The sequence below is a fragment of the Danio rerio genome, chromosome 22 (assembly GCF_052040795.2).
Source record: "Danio rerio strain M-AB ecotype USA chromosome 22, GRCz13ab, whole genome shotgun sequence".
NCBI lineage: Eukaryota > Metazoa > Chordata > Actinopteri > Cypriniformes > Danionidae > Danio > Danio rerio.
This window is the reverse complement of record NC_141042.1, coordinates 1,666,572-1,689,879: the sequence shown is the minus strand read 5'-3', so window position 1 is coordinate 1,689,879 and position 23,308 is coordinate 1,666,572. Positions and strand designations below refer to the sequence as shown.

General features: G+C 39.9%; 4 protein-coding genes across 27 annotated transcripts in view; all 4 read right to left on the bottom strand.

Moving 5' to 3' along the window:
• Nucleotides 1-23,308, bottom strand: part of LOC147838311 (uncharacterized) — a 441,300-nt gene that overhangs the window by 51,509 nt on the left and 366,483 nt on the right. The gene's annotated exons all lie outside the window — the stretch shown is intronic.
• The window catches only part of zgc:113336, a gene marked incomplete at its 5' end in the record, with an annotated part of 111,634 nt that overhangs the window by 36,684 nt on the left and 51,642 nt on the right, over nucleotides 1-23,308 (bottom strand).
• Nucleotides 1-23,308, bottom strand: part of si:dkeyp-53d3.6 — a 109,977-nt gene that overhangs the window by 66,748 nt on the left and 19,921 nt on the right. The gene's annotated exons all lie outside the window — the stretch shown is intronic.
• Nucleotides 250-22,895, bottom strand: znf45l (zinc finger 45 like). Of its 24 annotated transcripts, none has more exons than XM_087302695.1 (5): nucleotides 22,709-22,883; nucleotides 22,437-22,505; nucleotides 20,845-21,038; nucleotides 6,917-7,135; nucleotides 250-1,285 (listed from the first exon to the last, which is right to left on the bottom strand). In XM_087302695.1, the coding sequence occupies exons 4-5, from the start codon at nucleotides 6,969-6,971 to the stop codon at nucleotides 648-650; spliced, it is 693 nt and encodes a 230-aa protein (XP_087158821.1). In that variant the 5' UTR covers nucleotides 6,972-7,135; nucleotides 20,845-21,038; nucleotides 22,437-22,505; nucleotides 22,709-22,883; the 3' UTR covers nucleotides 250-647.

Sequence of the window (23,308 nt, the reverse complement as noted above, 5' to 3'; positions counted from 1 at the left end):
ATGTACTCATATTCTGTCTTCCTATTGTTCAAGTGATTTAGCATGCTCCTTGAATGTATGAGTTAAGTAGTTTTTGCATGATTTATGAACACTATTATATGAGACATTGAGTATAAAAGCTGACTTGTACTCTTCAGCTTTGCGCTTTCTGTATACTGGGAGTTGTAGGCCCTTTATTCTCAATGGAGAATAAAGTAAGGATTTTTGTTTCTGTTATTTATCTTTTGTTTATTCTACTTTTTCACTGGATTTTGTTTTATTAATAAAAGTGTATTTTTTTACTTTTCTTCACTGGAGTGGACATTGAATTCATTTCCAGAACCCATCAAGTTACCCTGTGTGGTAAAGTATGATCTAATTTATTCTTTTGCAAAATACGTTCTTTAAAGACGATCCTTTAACTAAACTCTAACTAAGAAATATAGCGAAGGGAGGATCCTGATTTTAACTTTGTTTAATTAGGGTGATTAAGTAAAGGCGAATCAGCACACCTCCTATGAATTTTCAGTCACTGAAATGCCCCTCTGCCATGAGTTTGAGACCCCTAGCTTAAGTACCTTAAATACTGCAAGTACTCATGCCATACCGAATTACACCCAACATCGATTCTGATGTGAAAATTAAAATGTTTTGCTGCACCGGTGTCGTCAGTAGACTTTCTTTCCAGTGTGAATCCTCTCATGTGATTTTAGATATTCCGAGCGACTGAAGCTCTTGTCGCAGTGTGAACACTTGTACGGTTTCTCTCCAGTGTGGATCCTCTCGTGTATTTTTTGACGTTCTGACCGGCTGAATCTCCTGTCGCAGTGTGAACACTTGAACGGTTTCTCTCCAGTGTGAATCCTCTGGTGGCGATTCAGTTTTGGGCCTGTGATAAAAGCCTTGTCGCACTCAAAGCACACGTGCTCTTTCACTCCAGTGTGGATCTTCTGATGATTTATCAAACTCGACCGAACTGAAAAACTCTTCCCACACTCAGAACACGGATACGGCTTCTCCTTTGTATGAACTCTAAAATGGATCTTCAGCTTTGAAGCCTTCATAAAGGTTTTGTCGCATTGGTCACACTTGTGTGGCTTCTCTCCAGTGTGGATCCGCACGTGTTGATGGAAGGATGAGGGATATCTGAAACTCTTCAAGCATAGAGGACACGTGTACGGTTTCTCCCCAGTGTGGATCATCATGTGATAATGGAGACTCTTTTTGCATGCCAAACTCTTTCCACAGCAAGTGCAGGTGAAACCATTCCTGACATGGGGTTTCTCCGGATTCTCCACCATCAGGTCTGAAATCAAAAACAAACGTCATACATTGTTAGAAATCAGAAAGAAATGTGCAAAGCTGGAAGACATCTTTGCTCAATTACATTTGCAATTTAATTTCAATTAATCACCCAGACTTAGTCTGGACACATTTGCAGACCCTTAAAGGGCCATGAAACCCCCTCGTTTCAGCAGGGTGTTTTCACACCTCTACTTTGGAAAAAGTCAGAAAAGTGGGCGTGTCCAGCTCTGTTTAGGGGGGAGTGTCGAAGGAAGAAAAGTGGGATGGTGTGGGAGTGTCTATTTGGGCACACGCGAGTTTCAGAGTCAAAATTCACACACACAGGAGAAAGTGATGGTGTTTAACCTACATAGACATCTGTAGTCGAATTATTTGCCAAATTATTAAATGTTGGACTTTAACTGCAGTTTGGCTCTTTCATTCAGGGAATTCATTCATGCCCCTCGCGACAAACGAGATATTTGATTCGAGGAGCTGCTCTAAGCGTGTATTTTTCATGCAATGTTTGATACCGCACGGCGAATGAGAGAAAAAAAACCTCAGAATTTCCCGGAAGCTTAGATGCACTCAGCAGGTAGCGTCAGAAAGCCGCGTGTGTTATTCCGGTCACAAACTGCGGTGAAAATCCTACACGAGGTTAAAGTTTGGTTGTGTTGCTAACATGTTTACACTCGGTGCAATAGTTAACTTAGTTCGATACGAACAAACTGAATAAACAAAGAGCACTGGTCGCTCACTTACCAAATCTGTAGAGACAGGAAAATCACCAGCAACTAGAGCCGCGTCTTTATTAAGAGGAGACTACAAGCGAATCCAGATCTCAGCGTTTGCAGATGAGAACAGCTCTCAGGTAAACAATAATCCTCCTTAGACACGTAAGTTATTGTTGTCGAGCGTCGCGTACACTGTTAATCCACACGTGACTCCAGCTGAGCTCTCACAGAGAGAAAATGAAAACGAAACTTCACTACAGCAAACTATAAAAGCAACACTTCACGCTTGTTTTGCCAACACAACGTGGCGTCTCTGCCGTCTAAACACTGTGACAGTAATGAATATTAATGAAGTTGCACAATAGAGCGCGCTGATTGGTTTGAACCAAGCCTTACTCATGCATTAATGCAGCACACTGTACGACGTAATAAGACACACTCTGGCACAGACGCCCAGTCTGCACGCTGGAATACACGCTATTATGTCATGACCGTGACGCAGCTTCAAAAATTCGTTTCAAACCAGAAGTACGAATTTGCTTGAAATAACGCAAAAACAACCAATTTACACTTTTTAGTGAAATATAAGTGTCCTAATAGTGTTTTTAGCAGTGTGGGACACACATACCACTGTCAACAGCTCAAAAAATGTGTTTTGGTGTTTCGTGACCCTTTAAGGCTGATTTATACATCTGCGTCGAGTGACCCACGGCGTCTGCTTTGCGCATTGTTGTACATTTATACTTCTGCCTGCTGTTTGTGTTGCTCTGCGATAACACTTTTGAAACTCTAGCTGGCAGTAGGTTTTTATATTCCTCTGTGACGAGTTTCTTCGCTGGTGTTTTGTTCTTTCTGAACGCTACCGTAAATGTAGAAGTAGCTCAAATTCACTCATTCAGAGGCGGGAACCGGCGGACATGCAACAGCTTTAATCATGAGGTAAACACAAAACCAAAGTCACCATCTGGAGCTCCTTCATGGGACTCGACACTTGTAAACACCTGCTCCATCGGGCTCACGCGGCTTTCATTCCCGCACACACGTGTCAGCGCTACCAAACTGACCATTCACAGAGCTTCCGCAAAACATCATTGTGAAGTGTAGTTACTTTTTTTTGAGGTGCACATCAGCACAACGGCCAGAGCAGGAGCTATGCGACCACGCCTCAAGGTTGGACGTGTTGTGTGTTCAGAGATGCTCTTCTGCAGAGCTCGGTTGTAACGAGTGCTTATTTGAGTTACTGTTGCCTTTCTATCAGCTGGAACCAGTCTGGCCATTCTCCTCTGACCTCATCAACAAGGCATTTGCGCCCACAGAACTGCCGCTCACTGGATATTTCCTCTTTGTCGGAGCATTCTCTGTAAAGCCTAGAGATGGTTATGCGTGAAAATCCCAGTAGATCAGCAGTTTCTGAAATACTCAGAGCAGCCCAACTGGCTCCAACAACCATGCCACGTTCAAAGTCACTTGAATCCCCTTTCTTCCCCATTCTGATGCTTGCTTCGAACTGCAGGAGATCGTCTTGACCATGTCTACATGCCAAATGGCCCGTTGTTTGGTACAGTACGGTACAGTTCAGTACGAGTCACCTTAATTAGGCTTGCGTTTCCACTGCCAAAAGGGTAGCACATGTAACCTCGTGTTGGAAAGTAATTCCATCATTCAGGGTCATAATAGTCCAAAAGATGATGATAATAGTGAAACATAGCTGTGCATTCATGGTTTAGGTAGCTGAAAGAATTCTTTGCTCCTTTGTTTTTTTGCGCGTCACTCTCGTATTTGTCCCTTTCTGAAAGGATCGGATGTCAGAAGCACTTCAGTAATCATGCGCACGTTATTATCATCAGCTCAAGAAGTTTATTAATTTAAATACAGATGCACGGTGAATGATCTGGAGAAAGTGAAACCGCTCGCACTTTTATGCTGTGTTCACACCAGACGCGGAACGCTTGAATAAATTGCGCTATTCGCGCGTTAATAGCCACATGAACATTTGAGTTTACTCGCTTCATTCATGCGTCAAACCCCGCTTCATTCGCGTGTCAAATTCACTTCAGAACAGACCTGGATTCGCGTGATGGGCAGGGCTTCTGTCTGCCCGAAGACTCTAGCTTCATAGCTAAATGGCTAACATGGATTTTATGAAGAAAATAACAGTGTTTATGTGCTTTATGAAGACTGAAAAAACAGCGTCGATACGTTTAGGGTCGTGTCTGAGTCCATCACATGCTTTCAGAGGTGCAGCAGCTCTGTGAGCTCATAAACTCCTCCAGAAACTGAACCTGGATGATGGAGGCTTTCAGCGGTGCTTCTGACTGAGCCAAGCCCAGTTTGATAAACTGTTGTCGGTGAAGGCTGGAGGATTTCCCTCGGAACACTGACAACAGGTTCTACGTCACAATCACGCCCCCACAAGAGCAAGCTTCTGATTGGTTAACGCGGCGCGAATGTACGCTGAAGTTCAGATTTTCGAATTCGAGAGATTCGCGCGAAACGCTCGCTAAGCGCGTCAAATGCGCAAAACGCTCAATTCGCCCCGCGCCATTCGCGCAATTTGCGTCATTCGCGCCACGCCATTCGCGCATATCGCGCCGAAGGATGTCTATTCGCGCGTTTGCATTGACTTAACATGTAAATCACTCGCGCTTGACATGCTGGTGTGAACGCAGCATTAGACAGCCTCGTAAAACAAAAACAGCACAAAGCAGAATTTGTTTTTCTTAGCTTTGTGGGTCAACAAGGTTTGTTTGAGCTTAGGTTGACTATGGCTCGCTATCATATGTATGTATTATTACGTTGTAAATTCTCTGAAGTGTTTTTAAAAATGGCGATTCCTTTGTTTTCATTCTCCTGCTTGTCCACGAGCGAGTGACGTATCTCTGTAAACCAATAGCGTTCAGCTGCACGTCTTGCTCTGCATTTTGGTACCCTGTGACAGGTACCCTTCTGATGGGTTACGGTTCACTTTTAGGTACATTTTGACAGTGGAAACGGCCATAAAAGCATACCGAACCCAACTGTACCACTCAGTGGGAACAGGCCATAAATAAATTGAGGTGCTGCGGCTTTTGTGTCCCTAATAAATTGAGTGTGTGTTGTATATTTACTGCCTCCTCAATTATAATACGTTTTAAAATCGTTGACTCTTCTTTGTCTTTCCTCAGTCTGCCACCACCTTGATGGGGGAACATTAGCATTATTGAAAGTCTTTCGTCTCTGCTGGCCTAAATAAGGTAAATATTCATGACCATTAACACTCCTGCGCATGCAGCAGTGCTGACACAAAAACCTGATATACAGCATTTAGATCATTGTGTTGTTGCTTGTGAATCAATGATCAAGGATTTCCGAATGATTTTTAGTTTGTTTCTGTGACATTTCCCCCTAAAACTTAATAACAATGCAAGAGTTCACACTTAGATATTGCATGATAATATTAGCAGGTTTGGTATGCTGTCCCGCTAAAGAACCCTGAGTTCGGAGATAATCGAGCTACTGCCTGGTCAATGAGCATGTGAGAGCGTACGAGATCAGGTAGTTCTCGAGAGCTCCTTTTGTTAAAGGAGGAAAGGTGGAGATGGGATGGATAGGGGGGGATTCTTCAAAAAAACAAACATTCAATTCAATTCAGCTTTATTTGTATAGCGCTTTTACAATGTAGATTGTGTCAAAGCAGCTTCACATAAATGGTCATAGTAACTGGATCAGTGTAGTTCAGTTTTTAGTGTTTAAGTTCAGTTCAGTTTAGCTCAGTTCAGTGTGATTTAATCATTACTGAGAGTTCAAACACTTAAGAGTAAATTAATCGATGCGTAGCTCTACCAATCCTGAACCATGTGAGCCAGTGGCGACAGCGGAGAGGGAAAAAAACTTCACCTGATGGGAGTGAAGAAAAAAAACCTTGAGAGAACCAGACTAATTTCCATTTAATTTCTCCGCTGACCAAAAGTCTTGTGCAGAGCTTCATTCGCCGTGGTTTAGGCTAGAAGATGGCCTCAGCGAAGACTCGTATGTCCCTGGAGCGTCGCTGGAATCAGTCTCATGTTCTCCACTTCCCATGACCGTCAGCGCAGCAGCAGCTCAGGATACGGCCTGGTCCCGGATATGGAAACCTTGGGATCATCTCGTCGCTGGTCTTGGATCCAATCAGTGACTCCGCATATTAGGGAGTAATGCTAGTCGGGCTATTTCTAGCGAGGTTGGAATGATGCAATTTGCGTACTAATGATTACAGATGTAAGACCAGGTACAATCAATCACGTGCTTCTCTTTAAATTAATTTATGAAACTTCACTTAATCTACAAAATTTGCAAGCCCGTCCGTTCATCTTGTTTACATATCATTGCACTGATTGTGCTGAACACAACATAACCTTTTCATCAAGAGTTCATATGAATTCAAAATAAACAAGCGCAAATGTAAGGGCATGTCCACCCAAAGGGCCTCAAAAGCATGAATCTCTAGCTTCAGGAGGGATTACTGATGCATCAAAGCAGAAAAGAGTTGCACAAACGTGAAATAAAAAGGGCATAAATGTAACCATGAAAATAGACAGAAAAATTATATGGAAACATATGCGCATATATATATATATATATATATATATATATATATATATATATATATATATATATATATATATATATATATATGTTTTGTTTTTTTTTTTAATGAATGTCATGTTTGTAAAGTGTATTTAGACACTTTGACTGTTCAGAATTTTAAAAATATATAATTATAAATGCTCAGATCAGATATAGTTTGCCCTTTAGATGTTGAATGCTTGAATCTAATTTAACTAACCATTTCATTTAAACAAGACACATGATTTATTCTGTTTAGAGTTTATTGTCTTGTCTGTTGGTCTAACTTTAGGGGAAAAATTTGAGCATTATGAAAGAATCATAAATAAACCAACCTATTTGTTCTTCAGTCTCTTCCTCTTTAATTCTGCAGGGTTCTGGATCACTCATCTTCTCACTGTCCTTCAGTAAACTCCGTCTTTCAGATTTCACTTCTTCCTGATGCTCGTCTTCACTTGTAGACTGATGGGAAAATTCTAGTAATAATAGCTGAACAAAAGGAGGAGGGGCTTTATTTGAGGAGGAGGAGCTTCACTGCAGGAGGAGGAGCTGATCTGGAAAGATTAAAAAAAATCAGTTGCTAATTTTGATTTTTATTATTATTGAACACATTTTATATTCTACTTTCTATTTACATTTTGAAAGGTCCCTGTTGTGTTCATTAACTGTACATTTGATAACGTGACAAATCAAAACACCAAGCATAAACTAATAATAATGAATATAGCTGCTGGCAGCAATTACAGGGCTAAGCATTGAATGCAGATATTTTTGCTTATTTTCGATATTTTAGGAAATTTTTTTAAATATTGCATAATTTATACAGTTTAAAACTTAATTAAAAAATAAATGTTATTAACTTGCATAACTATTATATGCAAAGTAATAATTAAAATGTGCCTAAACAAAATGCAGAGCCCTTTTAGCTTCAAACGCAGTGTGGAGCCTGATGCGCTTCAAACTCATTGGAGAGCCTGATGCACTTCAAATGCATCACATTGCCTGCAACAGCTTCTGTTTCATGTCATCTTTGGTCCTTAGCTGTTAAAAGTTCAACGTTGCCCTATGCTGGTTTCGAACCCTCATCTTCTGTGTTGGCAGCAGACTGGCTAAACCAGTGGTGGGCAAACTTTTTTGACTCGAGGGCCACTTCAAGTTTTGCAAACCAAGTGAAGGGCCACGTCAAATTCTTGAAAAAAATAACTTTTATTTATAGTGGCAGTATGCATGGAATATGTAATATCGGACAGAAACATGTCACATTAACACAAAACAGATTTTTTGAATGGTAATGATTGAGTCAAATTTACAAGACAAATGAATTTGCAATGCTATTTATATTTACTTATCAATCATCATAAATCAATAAAATTATCCCTCATAAAATAAAATAATGATAACAATGTAATAGTTTTTACAGTGAAGAATAGAAAATATATTGTCTGATAAAAAAAAACCTCATATTAACAGATTAAAAATAATTCTTAAAAATTAATATTCAGTCAAATTTACAATAATGTGCACTGCTTTTAGAATATACAGATCAATCATCATAAAACTTGATGAAACCACAAATCTATAATAAAAAAAACCTTTTTAAAGTAGATGTATGCATGGAAAATGTAATGTAATGTATTTTTTATTTAGTGCCATGTCAGCAACCAAGGCTATCTTCATGGCAGGAATCTTTCAACAATAAATATACAATTTAAAAATCAACAAACAAAATAAAACAAATTAAATAAGATTTTTTGTGTTAATACATGATAAAAATTCTAAAATCTTTTCGGGTGTTACTTTGTCAAAAATGTCCTTAAAAGAGTTAAAAGCAACTCTTAAGTAAAAGCAGGACAGTCCAGTAAAATATGTTTTACAGTAAGAGGAGTTTTGCAGCACAAACACTGAGTGGGGTTTTCACCTTGGAGCAAAAAACCATGTGTTATTCTCATATGCCCAATACGACATCTGGTAAAAACTACTTGATCTAATCGATTCTTAAAATGTCTTAAAATTCTGTGTGAAACTTCAGGTTGGATTTGTATGCATGGAAAATATACTCTATGATATAATAATTACACATTGAGCCAGCAATTATTATATAATTTGAGTCAAATTCACAACAGTCTCATTTGAACTTTTATAAATATGCTCATATCAATCATAAAACTATAAGATAAAACGGAAGAAGAATCTTAGTCTTTGTTATGCCAAGTCATGTTATTATGAGTGTGTTGATGTGAACACTGAGCCTGGTCCCCTCTCTCCGCAAGAGTGTCAAAGTCTGGATTCTGCTACGTCAAAAAATGCGAGGCGCAGCAGGCGGTTAAAACGTGAGGCGTGCAGGGTGCATAAGCAGCCCATCACATGGCGTTCACTTATAATTGCATCATTAATTTACTAATTCTGAACCAAACCATTACTCAGAAGCAGCATTTCAAAACTCCCTCGCGGGCCAGATGAAAGTGTTCAGCGGGCCGCATATGGCCCGCGGGACGTAGTTTGCCCATCTCTGGGCTAAACACTTTGAGCTAGTTGGTCAGGCATGTTTTCTGGGCTGCGTAAAACAGATGCAAGTGTGAGAATCAGTTCAGCAAAACTGTTCTCTAGCAGTTTAAGTAGATTTTCATGGAAATAAAAGCCAATGTTAACTTTTTTATACTCATTTCTGGGCGGCTCATATAGATTATCTGGGGCAAATTTGGGAAAAAGGACAAGTAGCGTTAGAATGTATTACTGTACTGTACTGTCACTGCTGTAATGGGCGGAGTTTTAATGTATGGTATTGGTTTGAATCAGCGTGGTCAGTGAAATGTTTTGTGCTATTGAAGGAATAAAATTACAGTCTAATGCTTCTTTTGAATTATATACATGTGCTCATGCTTATTTTGCATATGTATATGTGTTTGCTTGAACCATGATAATCTAATGAGTCCACGCAGTGATATGATGAGACATTCTGTTTGACCTTAAAATGAGACAGGAACTTTCCACCCCTATAATGTCAAATAACTAAATCTGTAACAGACAAGTCTTGCAGAAACCCCCTGTCTGGGTTGCAGCTGTGACGTGTGACTTTTCTACACAGAAAAGAGAACTGGAGCAGATGAGGAAAATATTGCTTTATTGTCTTACTAATCACTCTTTTCTTTTGATATATTTTTGCTATTGGAGGAATATACTCCCATTTGCCTCACTATTCATTATTTACAATATGTGTTTTTGTCAGATATGATGATGTCTCCTGATATAGCGTACTTCTACTTAACTCCTGTTATAATGTGTTTCTAACTAACTGCTAAAACCACAAGAGCTGTGTGTGGGTGCTGGCTGGAGACAGAGCTGCAGAGGGGCTTCCCCTAGATGGGTGCACACACAGGTCAAGAGTTCATAGACAGGACTAGGAGGAAAAGCAGATGTGGTAGATGCAGCATTTGTATACTGCTCTCTGTGTATGCGTGATGTATGATGCTTTAATAAAATTGATATTATCCTGATAATTCTATAAGGAAGTTATGATGCTCAGCTGTGCTTTGATGATTTTTTGCTACAGTTGCTTGCTGTACCCCAGATGTCAGTAGTGTCAAGTATGTCAAGGAGGAGTGATACTTTCACCTGCCCTTTTGTTTCTGTGTGCAGAGGTATCTCTGTGTGCTGACCACAGACTTTTGAGAGATGATTCTGCCTGAAAACAGCTGATGGCAACAATAGAGATTGGGGGTAACTGATCAGAGGAGTGGCCAAAAGGATTGAACGCTGCTGATGGATAAAAGGAGGGAGTCGAGAGAGTTTGAGAGCTTTTGGACATCCAGACTGCTTGGCTGACGGTTCTTCAAAAGCCCAGGATCCTGACCTTCGCTTTATTCACTTATGCTCGATAAATAAATTCATTGATTTTGATTAATTGACTCCTGATCGATTATTGAATTGGGGTGGACTAAGGCAAGTGAGAAATAGTCCAACACTACGTTTTATTTTTGTAGCTCAAATGGCTAAAAAGTTATAACAGTTTAAATGTTGAAATTTTGGTCTGCTGGTGGCGCTACAGAGTTAGGTCTAGAGACTCCCCTTATAATTCTAGGAAAAGCACAATGCCTGCAACAATATTGCCCTATCCTGGTTTTGAACCCACAACTTCCTTGTTGGCAGAGCATTTACTAAACACAATGAGCTAGCAGGTCATGCATGTTTTCTGCCAACGTAAAAAAGGTGTAAGTGTGAAAATCAGAAAAATTTAACGACTATTTTTGCGAAAAACACTATATCTCTGGACCACTAGGGCAAGATTTCTGCCTACCAAGTGTCTTTAATACAGGTAACAATCTGAGCATTCTCTTAAAAGAAGTGTTCCTAATCTCAGTTTGTTACCTGTATAAAAGCACCTGTCCAGAGAAGCAAGCAATCAATCAAATTTAAAACTCTTCCCCATGGCCAAGACTAAAGGGCTGTACAAGGAAATTAGGAACAGAACTGCAGACCATGTTGTAGAGGGCTTGGTTGGGTCTCCCAATGCAAAAAAGGTAAAGGAAGACAGGATATACTAAAGCAGGGATGTCAAACTCAATTCCTGGAGTGCCGCAGCTTAGTTCCAATTCCTAATTAAACACACCTGATCAAACTAATTGAGTCCTTCAGGCTTGTTTGAAACCTACAGGTAAGTGTGTGGGAGCAGGGTTGGTACTAAATTGTGCAGGGCTGCAGCCCTTCAGGAATTGAGTTTGACATCCCTGGACTAAAGGTAAATCACAAACTCCTTAGACAAATAGTCTCAAACTCAATTCCTGGAGGGCTGCAGCTCTGCATAGTTTAGCTACAACCACCTCCAACTCATACCTGCTTAGTCTCTAGTAGTCTTGACCACCTTGATTAGTTGGATTGGCTGTGTTTGATTAGGTTTCTGCAGAGCTTCGGCCCTCCAAGAATCAAGTTTGAGACTTATGTCGTACACCATTTGTACACAAACTCAGTATAGCCTGGGAGGGCTGATGTCCCACTGAGGTTAGCGGCAACTTGCCTCAACACACCTGCCTGGAAGCTTCTAGTTTGCCTTGTAAGAGCTTGATTAGATGGGTCAGGTGTGTCTAATGAAAGTTGGAGCTAAACTCTGCAAGATATCAGCCATCCAATTTGGGTACCCCTGCCACAGACTTTCAACTCTTACCTCCAGGAGAGCTGTCTAATGTGGCTGTTAAGAGCTGTGATTTTAAGCCATTCATTCCTCTCATTGTGGGAAACCCTTGTGTGGGACACTGGAAATAAGGAATATGGTCAAGATGAAAAAGGAGTCCTAGTAGGCCTGGTGTGCATGTGGAACTCCTGAGGCAGTTGTTCGGCCTTAGCAATCATAGGAACCAAAGAAAGGGATAAAAAGAGTTCAGGAAGTCCATGAAAAAGGATTGCTGGCCAGACTTAAAGAGATTCTGGCAAATTGTCTGGCACCTGAAGAAAGGGAAGCAGTTCTTTACCAACACTGTTTATAGTGGAGGTGGGAAAATGTTGATCTCGACTGGGGAGGTTGTTGGACAGTGAACATAACACTTTGAGGATCTTGTCATTTTCACTGACATGCATTCAGTTCATATGAGGGACAAGGGGCTGAGTTGCCCATCACCCAACTTGTCGTCACAGAGTTACATTACAAGCTTTGCAGTGCCAAAATATCAGGTGTGAATTTGAGATTTGCCCTGACTACCTCAAGAGTCTGGATATGATAACCAGCTCTATATCCTCACTAAAAACCTTGAAAGTTTGTGGGAGTTCACCTGGGCTTAGTGGACCTGGAGAAGATATTTGACAGTGTGCCTCGGTTGCATTCTTTTCAGGGCACGCAGTAAGCATGGTGTCTATGTCTCTGTTAAGGGCTGTCCGCTTTCTGTATGACAGTAGAAGCTTGGTTCGCAATGACCAGCAGTAAGGCAAACTCATTACTGATGCATGTTGGACTCTGGCAGGGTCGCCCTGGTTCGGTTCAATATTTTTATGGACAGAATTTCTAGGTGCAGGTGGGGCTGAAGGGGTCTGAATTATCTTTGGTATATGCAGATGAACTTTTAGCATGAACTGAGACAGTTGCAGTTGAGTGTCAAGGGTGGCAAGGGTGAAAATTAGCACCTCCAAGTTCAAGGGCATGCTGTTCGACAAGAAAAGTGTTACTTGTCTTCTCCCTGTTGGAGAAGAGTTCTTGGCCCATTTGGAAGAATTTCAAGCATCTTGGATTTTCGATCGTGAACAAGGGAATTATGAAACATGATAGAAAAACAGACTGGCACAACTTCAATACTGTCTGTGCATGAGCTATGACTAAAGGTGATGGCCTAACTGGTCAAGCAAATCCCTACTCTCAACCCATGCTTAAATACATGCTTAAATCAAATACAGCTGATCTAGTAGTGTCGAGTAGTCTTGAACACCTCAATTATTTGGATCAGATGTGTTTAATAAGGGTTGGAGCAAAACTGTACAGAGCTGCGGCCCTACATGAATCGAGTTTGAGACCTATGCTCTAGAGCTAGTGTGTTGTGAGTGCGCTGGGGCTGTTGTCCTGCGGCTGCCAGAGCATCACCCACCACTCACTAGTGATGGTGTGGAGAGACCCCCCTCATGATTATGAAGCGCTCTTGGTGTAAGGTCATACATGATAAATGACCTATATAAATGCACGCAATACATTACCTAAAAGTGAACAGTAATTTTCAGTAGCTACTTTAACCACAGTACCTAGTTGCGTAACTATTCATGCTACTATTTACAAACATTTTCTGAAATGAAAAGTATTTCCACACATTAAAATCTTTTGCTGCACCAGTGTCATTAGTACGGTTTCTCTCCAGTGTGAATTCTCTTGTGTACTTTGAGGTTTCCTAACTGATTGAATCTCATGTCACACTGTGAACACTTGTAGGGTTTCTCTCCAGTGTGAATCCTCTCATGTGCTCTCACGTTCCCTAACATATTAAATCTCTTGTTGCAATATGAACACTTGTACGGCTTCTCTCCAGTGTGAATCCGCTGATGTATCTTCAGGCATTCTGACCGACTGAACCTCTTGTCACAATGTGAACACTTGTACGGTTTCTCTCCAGTGTGGATCCTCTCGTGTGTTTTCAGGTTTCCTATCTGAGTAAATGTCACGTCGCAGTGTGAACACTTGTACGGTTTCTCTCCAGTGTGAATCCTCTCATGTACCTTCATGGAATCTGGCTGGCTAAATCTCATGTAACAGAGCGAACACTTGTACGGTTTCTCTCCAGTGTGAACCCTCTCATGTGTTTTGAGGTTTCCTAACCGGCTGAACCCCTTGTTGCAGTGTGAACACTTGTAAGGTTTCTCTCCAGTGTGAATCCTCTGGTGGAGTTTCAAATGTTCAGCTGTGGTAAAAGTCTTTTCACACTCAAAGCACACAAACTCTCTCACACCAGTGTGCACCTTCTCATGTGTTTTTAAATTGTTTTGATGTGCAAAACTCTTTCCACACAAAGAACATAGATAAGGCTTCTCCTTTGTATGAACTCTAAGATGCTCGTTCAGTTCTGAAGCCCTTACAAATGTCTTGCCGCATTGATCACACTTGTGTCGTTTCTCTTCAGTGTGGATGTTCATGTGAGCCCAAAGGGTTGCTTTTTGCCTGAAACTCTTCCCACACTGAGCGCACGTGAACGGTTTCTCTCCAGTGTGGATCCTCGTGTGTTGATTAAGGAACGACGAGAGTCTGAAACTCTTCCCACACTGAGTACACGTGAACGGTTTTTCTCCAGAGTGAATCAGCATGTGTTGATTAAAAGATGACGACCGCCTGAAACTCTTCCCGCACTGATCACATGCAAATGGTTTTTCTCCAGTGTGGATGCTCATATGAAGCTTTAGATTCCGTTTGGATGTTAAACTCTTTCCACATTCAGTGCAGGGCAGACATTTTCTGACATGACGAGGTTTCTCCCCATTCTCCATCATAATGTCTGAAATCAAAATTAAATTTGATATAAGAGATCAAAGAGGAAACTGCTATGCTGATGACATCAAGCATTACCTCTCAGTCCAGCCAGATGACCTAATAATTTGTGCATGAATATCATCATGTCTGACATATTTCTGGCTGGATGAAGAACCATCATCTTCAACTCAACCTTTACAAAACTGAACAACTGGTAATCCCAGCCACACCAATACGTATCCATAATTTAATCATAAAGATGGGCACCTCGACCATTACATCTTGCAGCACTGCCAGTAACCTAGGACTGATTTTTGAAGACCAGTTTACTGACCACGTTGTTGACTCTGAACATGCTGCTCAATTTCTTCTCCAAGCTCTTGTCCTGTCAAGGCTAGACTACTGTATTGCACTCTTGGCAGGCCTCCCAAACACCATCAAGCTTCTGCAGCTGATCCAGAATGCATGAGCGCAAGCGGCCTTTAACGAAGCAAAAAGAGTGCATGTCACACCTTTATTCAAACTACACTGCCCCCTTCAAATCCAAGCCACTGTCTGTTGCCTGCAAAACAGCCACTAGCTCTGCACCTCTTTACTTGAAGTTTACCTCTAGTACAGGATTAAGAGCATACTCACACTAGGTACAGTTGCCTTGATCCGTGCCGAAGCACACTTGTCCCCCCTCCCGTCTCCCCCGACTACTCGCACTCACATCGCATTCGGGCCTGAGCATGCTTACGTCATCGTTGAGCGGTTTAGTAAGAAGCTTGTTCGCTCAACACAGTGGAGATTTCTTTAGTTATATCGTTTTAGCCGTTTGACACGCTGTCTAACTCTTCGCCGAACAGATCAGCCACTCTTGACGCTCACCATAAAGTCTTCATGCTGCAGAAACTAGGACAGGGGTTTCCAAAGTCAGTCCTGGAGGGCCGGTGTTCTGCAGATTTTAGGTCCAACTTGCTTCAACACACCTGCAAGGATGTTTCTAGAAAGCCTCGTAAGAGCTTGATTAGCTATCCCAGGTGTGTCTGTTTGGGGTTGAAAGTAAACTTTGCAGGACACTGGCACTTTAGGACCGAGTCTGGACATCCCTGAATTAGAAGTTTTGCTAAAGGTACAGCTGTCATGCAGTGAGGGGTTTTGCGTCTTTAATAATCTATGACAGTTTGCGTTCATTAAACAGTAAGAATGATTAATAAATCCATATCAAACAGTCCCTTAAAGTCACATCTCGTCTTCAGTTTTGGGCTCAGGCACGCTTTGCACTCACACTACATGCGTACCGCGCCAAAGCCCAAGTGAACCACGCTCTGGCACACCTCTTCCAACCAGGGCAGGGCGGGCCAGGTGAACCGCGCCTGAGCCCAATTCAGAGCACTCACACTTCTCAAACGATCTGGGAAACGGGCCTGGGCACAGTTCAGATAGCATAGTGTGAGTATGCCCTAGGTGCCTAGCAGGGCTTTGGGGTCTGCTGCTGACATTCCCTTGTGGTCCCATCCCATACAGACACAAAACTGATTGCGAGGACTTTCACCTTTAACATCTCATCCTGGTGGAATAACTTGCTCATCTCTACATCAAGAATAGGCAACTTCGGTCCTGAAGGCCCAGTGTCCTACAGAGTTAGGCTGCAACCGTAATCAAAGACACCTGCCTGTAACTTTCTAGTCATCCTAAAGACATTGATAAGCTTGTTCAGGTGGGTTTGATTAATGTTGAAGCAAAACTCGGCGGGATACAACAGCCTTTCAGGCCCGAAGTTGCTCATGCCTGCTCTTCATGGACACTTTGGACCCAAAGGCCAGTGTCCTGCAGAGTTTAAATATCACTGCCCTCTGGTGACCTGCACTGCTTTTATTGTATTCAATTGTACGTCGGATTGGAAACGAGCATCTGCTAATTGACTAAATGTAAACTGCTTTGGAATTCAACAACTCATCTATTTCCTCACATGGATGCATGCGTGCAATGTGCTCCCATTTTCCTTTTGTGCCAGGCCCGGATTGGCTAATCGGGAGGACCGGGAGAATTCCCGGTGGGCCGGTCTGTTTTTTGGCCGCGAGGGCCGGTGTCCCAAGTTCCAGAATCTGTAGCTCTCAGCAGTCACACTTTTTAAAAATAATTGACTTATTTACTTGACCACAGCCTTCTTATTCATTATTTTACCGCAGCTCTGCTCTTTTTATCTATTTTCTCGTAGCCTCGTGAGCAGGATGCAGCCTGCAGGTTAATGATGATATAACTAGATAAGTCACTAGTCACCGTATAGCTGTTGTGGTACAGTGGTTAGTACGTTAGATTATGACGCGGTCAGCTTGGGTTTGGTCCTTGTCTGAATAATAAATTTTTTTTTTCATTTTTATTGTTAAGACATAATACTGTAAGGGTTGTTGAACATTTGAAGTTCTAAAAGAGCTGTTTTCTCAAAAAAAGACCTGATAGTGTAATTAGAAACTGAATTGGAAATGACCTTATTTTAATATAGTCAGTGGTGAACTGAGGTGGGCCGGTCTGAGGCTTGAAACTCCAGGGCTGAAAAAGAGTCCCACTCCAGCTCTGTTTTGTGCCCTGCTTTTTCACATATACGTGTATGTTTGGGCTTGTACACACCAGTTATAAAGATGCGTGTACAACAGTTCATTACCTCAAGCCTCTCCATCTCACCTGGGCAGCTAATAAATACTCAAACAGACATGACAAAATGCGAGGAAGGTCTGAACCTTGTCTACCGATCAAGATTCAGTCATGTTAAGTTGTGTGGAAGTCATTTAAAATCATGCTTAAAACTGCCGTTTCGTGTAACAATCGTCATGTAGTGACAGTTCCCTCTGACCAATCAGAATCGGTTCACGTCATATTTTTGTATTGGTACTAGGGTTGGGCGATGTTGACCAATTTGGCATTGTACGATGTCTAATGTGAAACATTGCGATGGAGGATGGCATCGTCGTCGTAGGCGGGGGTCATTGTTATATATTACTTAATTCATAATGAAACAATTAATTGTAGCCTACTGTTTTCACTACCTGACCCACATGGTCTTTGCTTTACTCATAACCAAACCATAAAAGTTACACACAAATGACCACCTTTTAGTCACTTTTTTTTTTCAGCTGAAGGAGATGAGTTCACTGTAATTTTTATTGTAATTGATGATAACTTCCTTATTTTATTATTATTATGAGAAAATAATAACAAGTAAAGATGCGACCAAAACGGTCGAGCCCTAGCATATGCGCCCAACATTTTTATCTATGCGACTTAAAAATATTTTTGGAAGCATTTGTGCCAGTACATACATTTTCACTGTCTTCAGTGCAAAATCCTCACTGCGTGCGCAGATATAGGAGACATTTATGCAGAGAGCATCTTTGTACCTAAAAACGGCAAACGCAGCACTTAGTAACAGATAAACAGTTGTTACGTGAATTTGCTGAAGTAAAAAATAGCCCCGCCTTTGTGCTCTACTTATTGGCTCACTGCTCTAGAACTGAACGCGAATGATTGGTTAATATCAGCTGTCAATCACTCAGTCGATGTGCCTTCTGCCTTCAGATGACAGGAGCTACAACCGCGATAACGTGAAGCGCTAAAGATGAGAGAATGAAAATAACACTGACAGATTTACCTACAGTTACTAATAATGGCACATCTTATTAGTGATCATGTGCTGAATGTTAATCCACCATTTACACTTTTCCAAGAGTGGATAAAAGACTTCCAGTGGCTTCAAGTTCGCTATGAAAATGACTAAAGCCATTCACTGTAAAGTCTGTGGGACGGGGTTTGCAGGTAACAGCATTTGCCACTGAATCTACACATGTTAAGCGTGAGAGGTGCTGTATAATCCTTCATTTAATCCTCACCATGCTGTCAGCCGTGCAAGCGGCAGCTATATGTGACATTTAACACCGCTCGAGATAAGATCGTTATTGCGATTAAGATGACATGCAAATGATAAGTTATATATCAGTATAAATGTGGTGCGGGGCGATGGATGGGTGAAGTTTTTCGGCCACTGGCGATGGACGATGTCATCATCTATCAGCTCAACCCTAATTAGAACAGCTCACTTGAAACCTCACCTGATTTGGTTCAGAAAAAAAGACAGAAGGTACTGTACCACAGTTAAAAACCACCACAAAGTGAACTGCACCATGCAATGGAGAACTGCCAGAACCAGTTGACAAGAAACCAAAGGGCAATAGGGCAAACAAGTGGAAAATAAGTGATGATCAAGGGGAAAAGTTTAAGCAATAAAAAATAAATGACACATTCATTCATTTTTCTTCAGCATAGTTCCTTATTTATCAGGGGTCGCCACAGCAGAATAAACAGCCAACTATTCCAGCATATGTTTTACGCAGCAGATGTCCTTCCAGCTGCAACCCAGTGCTGGGAAACACCTATAAACTCTAGCAATCAACTTTTGCTTTACCCAACTCTCCTATAGAGCATGTGTTTGGACTGTGGGGGAAACCGGAGCACCCGGAGGAAACCCACACAACACGGGGAGAACATGCAAACTCCACACGGAAACGCCAACTGACCCAGCCGGGACCAGCGACCTTCTTTCTGTGGAGCCACAGTGTGGTCGCCCTTTTTGCACCAAGGTTATTATAGTCAAGGAAAACTACTGAAAAAACGAAAACTAAAATGTAAAATAATTGTCGTTAACTTAAATTTTTCAAAAACTAGAACTGAAACTGTATTGTGTACATACAAAACTAACTGAAACTAACTAAAATGATGGCAAAAACCTCCTTCATTTTCGCATCTGTTAATATATTTAATACATAATCTTACTGTAAGGCTTTTAGAAGTAAATATAATCCGTGCTGCAGGTGCTTGTGTTTGATCCTTTTGCACCTCAGTGTCTCCTGCTGCCATTGGCCAGATCAAGCCGGCTCTCCTCCAGTCATCCTCGCTGTTGCTCCCGCGACAAAAACAACCAGTGGACATGACAGCAGCACGGCGACAGCATTAAATAAAGATACTTAAAAGTATTACTTTAACACGTTTGTGCCCAATAATGGGTTTTATTTCTGTCTCGCGATCGCGAACGAATCTTTTTAACCGAATCTTCTAAGTGAACCGGTTGAACTAGTTCACCAAATCGAACTGAATCAACAAAACACACAAACAGCAGTGCGACTGAACTGAACCACTGAACTGAACTGGAACAACTGCAGCGCGGGTAAACCGAGGGCTTAAATGAGAGGATCTGATGAAAAATTAATGGATTTTAATATAGCCTACTTGTTCAAGTTCACTGAAGCAGTTCTAATATTTATATTTAAGGGTATTTTTAATGCATAACTTATACAAATTTATAATGCACATGATTTGGATATAACACCTCTCCAATCCCTTTCTAGGAGTCTGAGTCCTCCATAAACACTTATCAATGATTCCCACTTGTCTTTCTGGTGATGAAAAGTAGGCAAAATCTAAGTGTGGACGGGCCCCTGGGCCTGTGCCCATAATGCCCATAGGTTAATCTGGCCCTGTCTATCACTACTGTGTGTCTAACTTGAGGATGGGTAGATGGTTGTGGTAGATGATAGTGTATGTGTTCTCTGAATACATGTTTCAAAAAATGTGTGGCTGAGTTTTTAATATACAATATTTATCCTGTTGATTTTAAATCTTCCACCTAACAAATATCCTTATTTAGAAAAAAAACTGAAACTAATACTGAAACTAATAAAAACTAAACTAAAACTAAGACATTTTTCAAATATAGAAACTAATAAAAACTGAGAAATCTGCCTCTAAAACTAATTAAAACTAACTGAATTTGATAATAAAAAGTCAAAACTAAATAGAAACTAAAACTAATGAAAAATCCAAAACTATTATAACCTTGTTTTGCACTTTGTACAAATTAAATAAAATATTCCAAAAAAAAAAAAATATATATATAATATAGACAGTTAGACAAGAAATTTTGACAAAAAAGTATTACAGTGCTTTGTAAATGTTTATTATTACCATTTGTTGAGTCTTCCCATACAGTTCTATAGAGCACTTGGACACGGAAGCCGCTTCACGTGACGTCACACTTAACAAGTGGATGAATTTATAAACTATTATATTATTATTCGTATTGTTATATCACTCCACAAATCACCTGCATTTTCAACTGTGGTTGCTGATCAACTATAATCCCGACTCAGCATTATATAATATTTCACGTGAGCACATTGCGATAGTGATGCTGAAACAGTATATTGTGCAGCCGGAGTTCATTCTGTACAGAGTTATGATTACTGGTCTAACTGTAGGGGAAAAGCTTTTAGCATTACTGAAGATTCAGGAATAAACACCAACCTATTTGTTCCTCAGACTCTTCATCTTTAATTCCACAGGGTTCTTCCTCTTTAATTCTGCAGGGTTCTGGATCACTCACCATCTCTCTGTGCAATAAACTTGCAGATTTCACTTCTTCCTCGTGCTCATCTTTACTTGTGGACTGATGAGAATACTCCAATATTTACAGCTGAACTGATTGAGGACGAACAGATCTGAAAAAATGTTAAAAATAATATGGTTGTTGAGTTTGCTTTTTATATTACTAAGCATTTTATAGGAAAAAAAATAGTTGCAAAAAATGCAGAAATTATATATATATATATATATATATATATATATATATATATATATATATATATATATATATATTATATATTATACACATCAGAGTGAAATATCTTTTATATATATATATATATATATATATATATATATATATATATATATATATATATAAACAAATAATATTATATATTATATATATATATATATATATATATATATATATATATATATATATATATATATATATATAAATATACATACATACATACACACACACAGGGTTTGAATTACAGGGGGATTTGACCCCCCAATTAACACTTCATTTCCCCCCTAAAGGACATCAAAACAAGATGTATGGGTGGTTGTTAAATACTGAGAAATATTTCACTCTGATCTGTATTTTAAATAATAATGTTAATAATTAAAATAATAGATCATATAAGTATACATTTGACCACCCATATGACAGTTCAAACCACTGTTGATGCATAATTGTGCCAATCAGTCTATTCGAGAAAAGTCTGAAAGCTGCAGATCTACAGCACCAATAGACATCGTGTGTACAAGACTTTACTTTCTCATAAAACAGATGATTGTATCGATATTTAGCCTGAAAATAAAATTACATGCATAGCTTGTAGTATATTCTGTAGTAACATCTGAAATAGCTGATCAGATTGAGGTAAAGTTGGCTTTATATTCAGATATTCAGACATTCTCCTCTATATCATTTCAGAGAAGTATTCTTTGCAAAATCTAAACAGTGAAATCAAATTTGCAGCAAATGACTATCAAAGTACAACTTGGTTCGCAGTGAATTAGACAGTGCTAATGTTGTTTTGAAGTCATGCTTGCATGCTAATAATCGAATATTCAAAGTAACATGATAAACAATATAGAGACTGCTAAATGAACGAATGTGTGAATATAAAACCATCTTTAACTCACTACTAATCAGAGAATACTGTGGGTCAGAATACACTAAATATCCCTCAAAACTTACATATGTTTTATTAATAAACTAGATGTCATTAAGGCAAGGCAAGTTTATTTATATAGCACATTTCATACACAGTGGCAATTCAAAGTGCTTTACATAAACAGGAATAAAAAAGACAAGTTTAGGAACATAAAGTGCAGACAATAAAAATTATTAAAAACAGATAAAAACAAATTAAAATGAGTTAAAATAGGTTATTGAGTTAAAATAGGTTATTAAAAATAAATACACAACCTAACCGAAAGAGCTGATCCCCTTTATCGTCGATACACATATGTACCACCCCTATACACTGTATAGGAAGGGCTCCATTCATGAAACTCACCTCAAGTTAGGATTTACATTTAACGTTAACCTTAAATGTTTCGTGAACACGGGCTCTGCTCCCTTTATTCTGAATGTAAAGGATAACACTATTATTTCTCAAACGACACTAGAAAAATATCAAAATCTAACAGCAACCACCATTCGGATAGTCTAAATGTTCCTAAATACATATTTTTTGAACAACCAATGTTACATTAATAACAACACAGTATTAGCTCGCTCTTGTTTTGTAGCCAATAGCCATTGTATGCAAAATGTGGAGAAACTTACACATCAAACCATAATTGCGTCGAAGAAACCCGTTCGGAGATTTATCAGTAAACCAATGCTGCTTAAAACTGTCCAAAAAGTAACTTTATACTCCGGAAAAGCAAGCGAAATAGCGTAAAACGCGCACCTCGTCTCGCTTCGGAAGCCTTTGGAAGATCCAGGAACGCGCACTCCTGATGACGTCATCAGCGCGAGACCACCTCGAAAAACTTTTAAAAACAAGCCACGTTTTCTTGTGTGTATCCAAAAGAGCTTAGAACGCTTTGGTGTATCCCAGAGATCGAATTAATTATTCACAATGAAGATTGTTTATTTCTAAACTATAAGGCCAGCGTTTGGAATCCGTTCCCCAAATTTACATTCAGGCAAATTAGCGTTTTTTGGAATTAATTAGTAAGACATTTATCTGTAATGTAAATATTATATAAAAGATGTAATAATTTGATTGGAAATATAATATGATGGTCTATCCTCGTTTATTTCTGTGAACTTTGCAAACACCTGGAGAAAGTTTACAATTTTAATAGTTATATGAGTCTTGAAGTAATTACACTAAATATACCGGATAAAGCATTCAGATATTAAGATATTAATGATGCA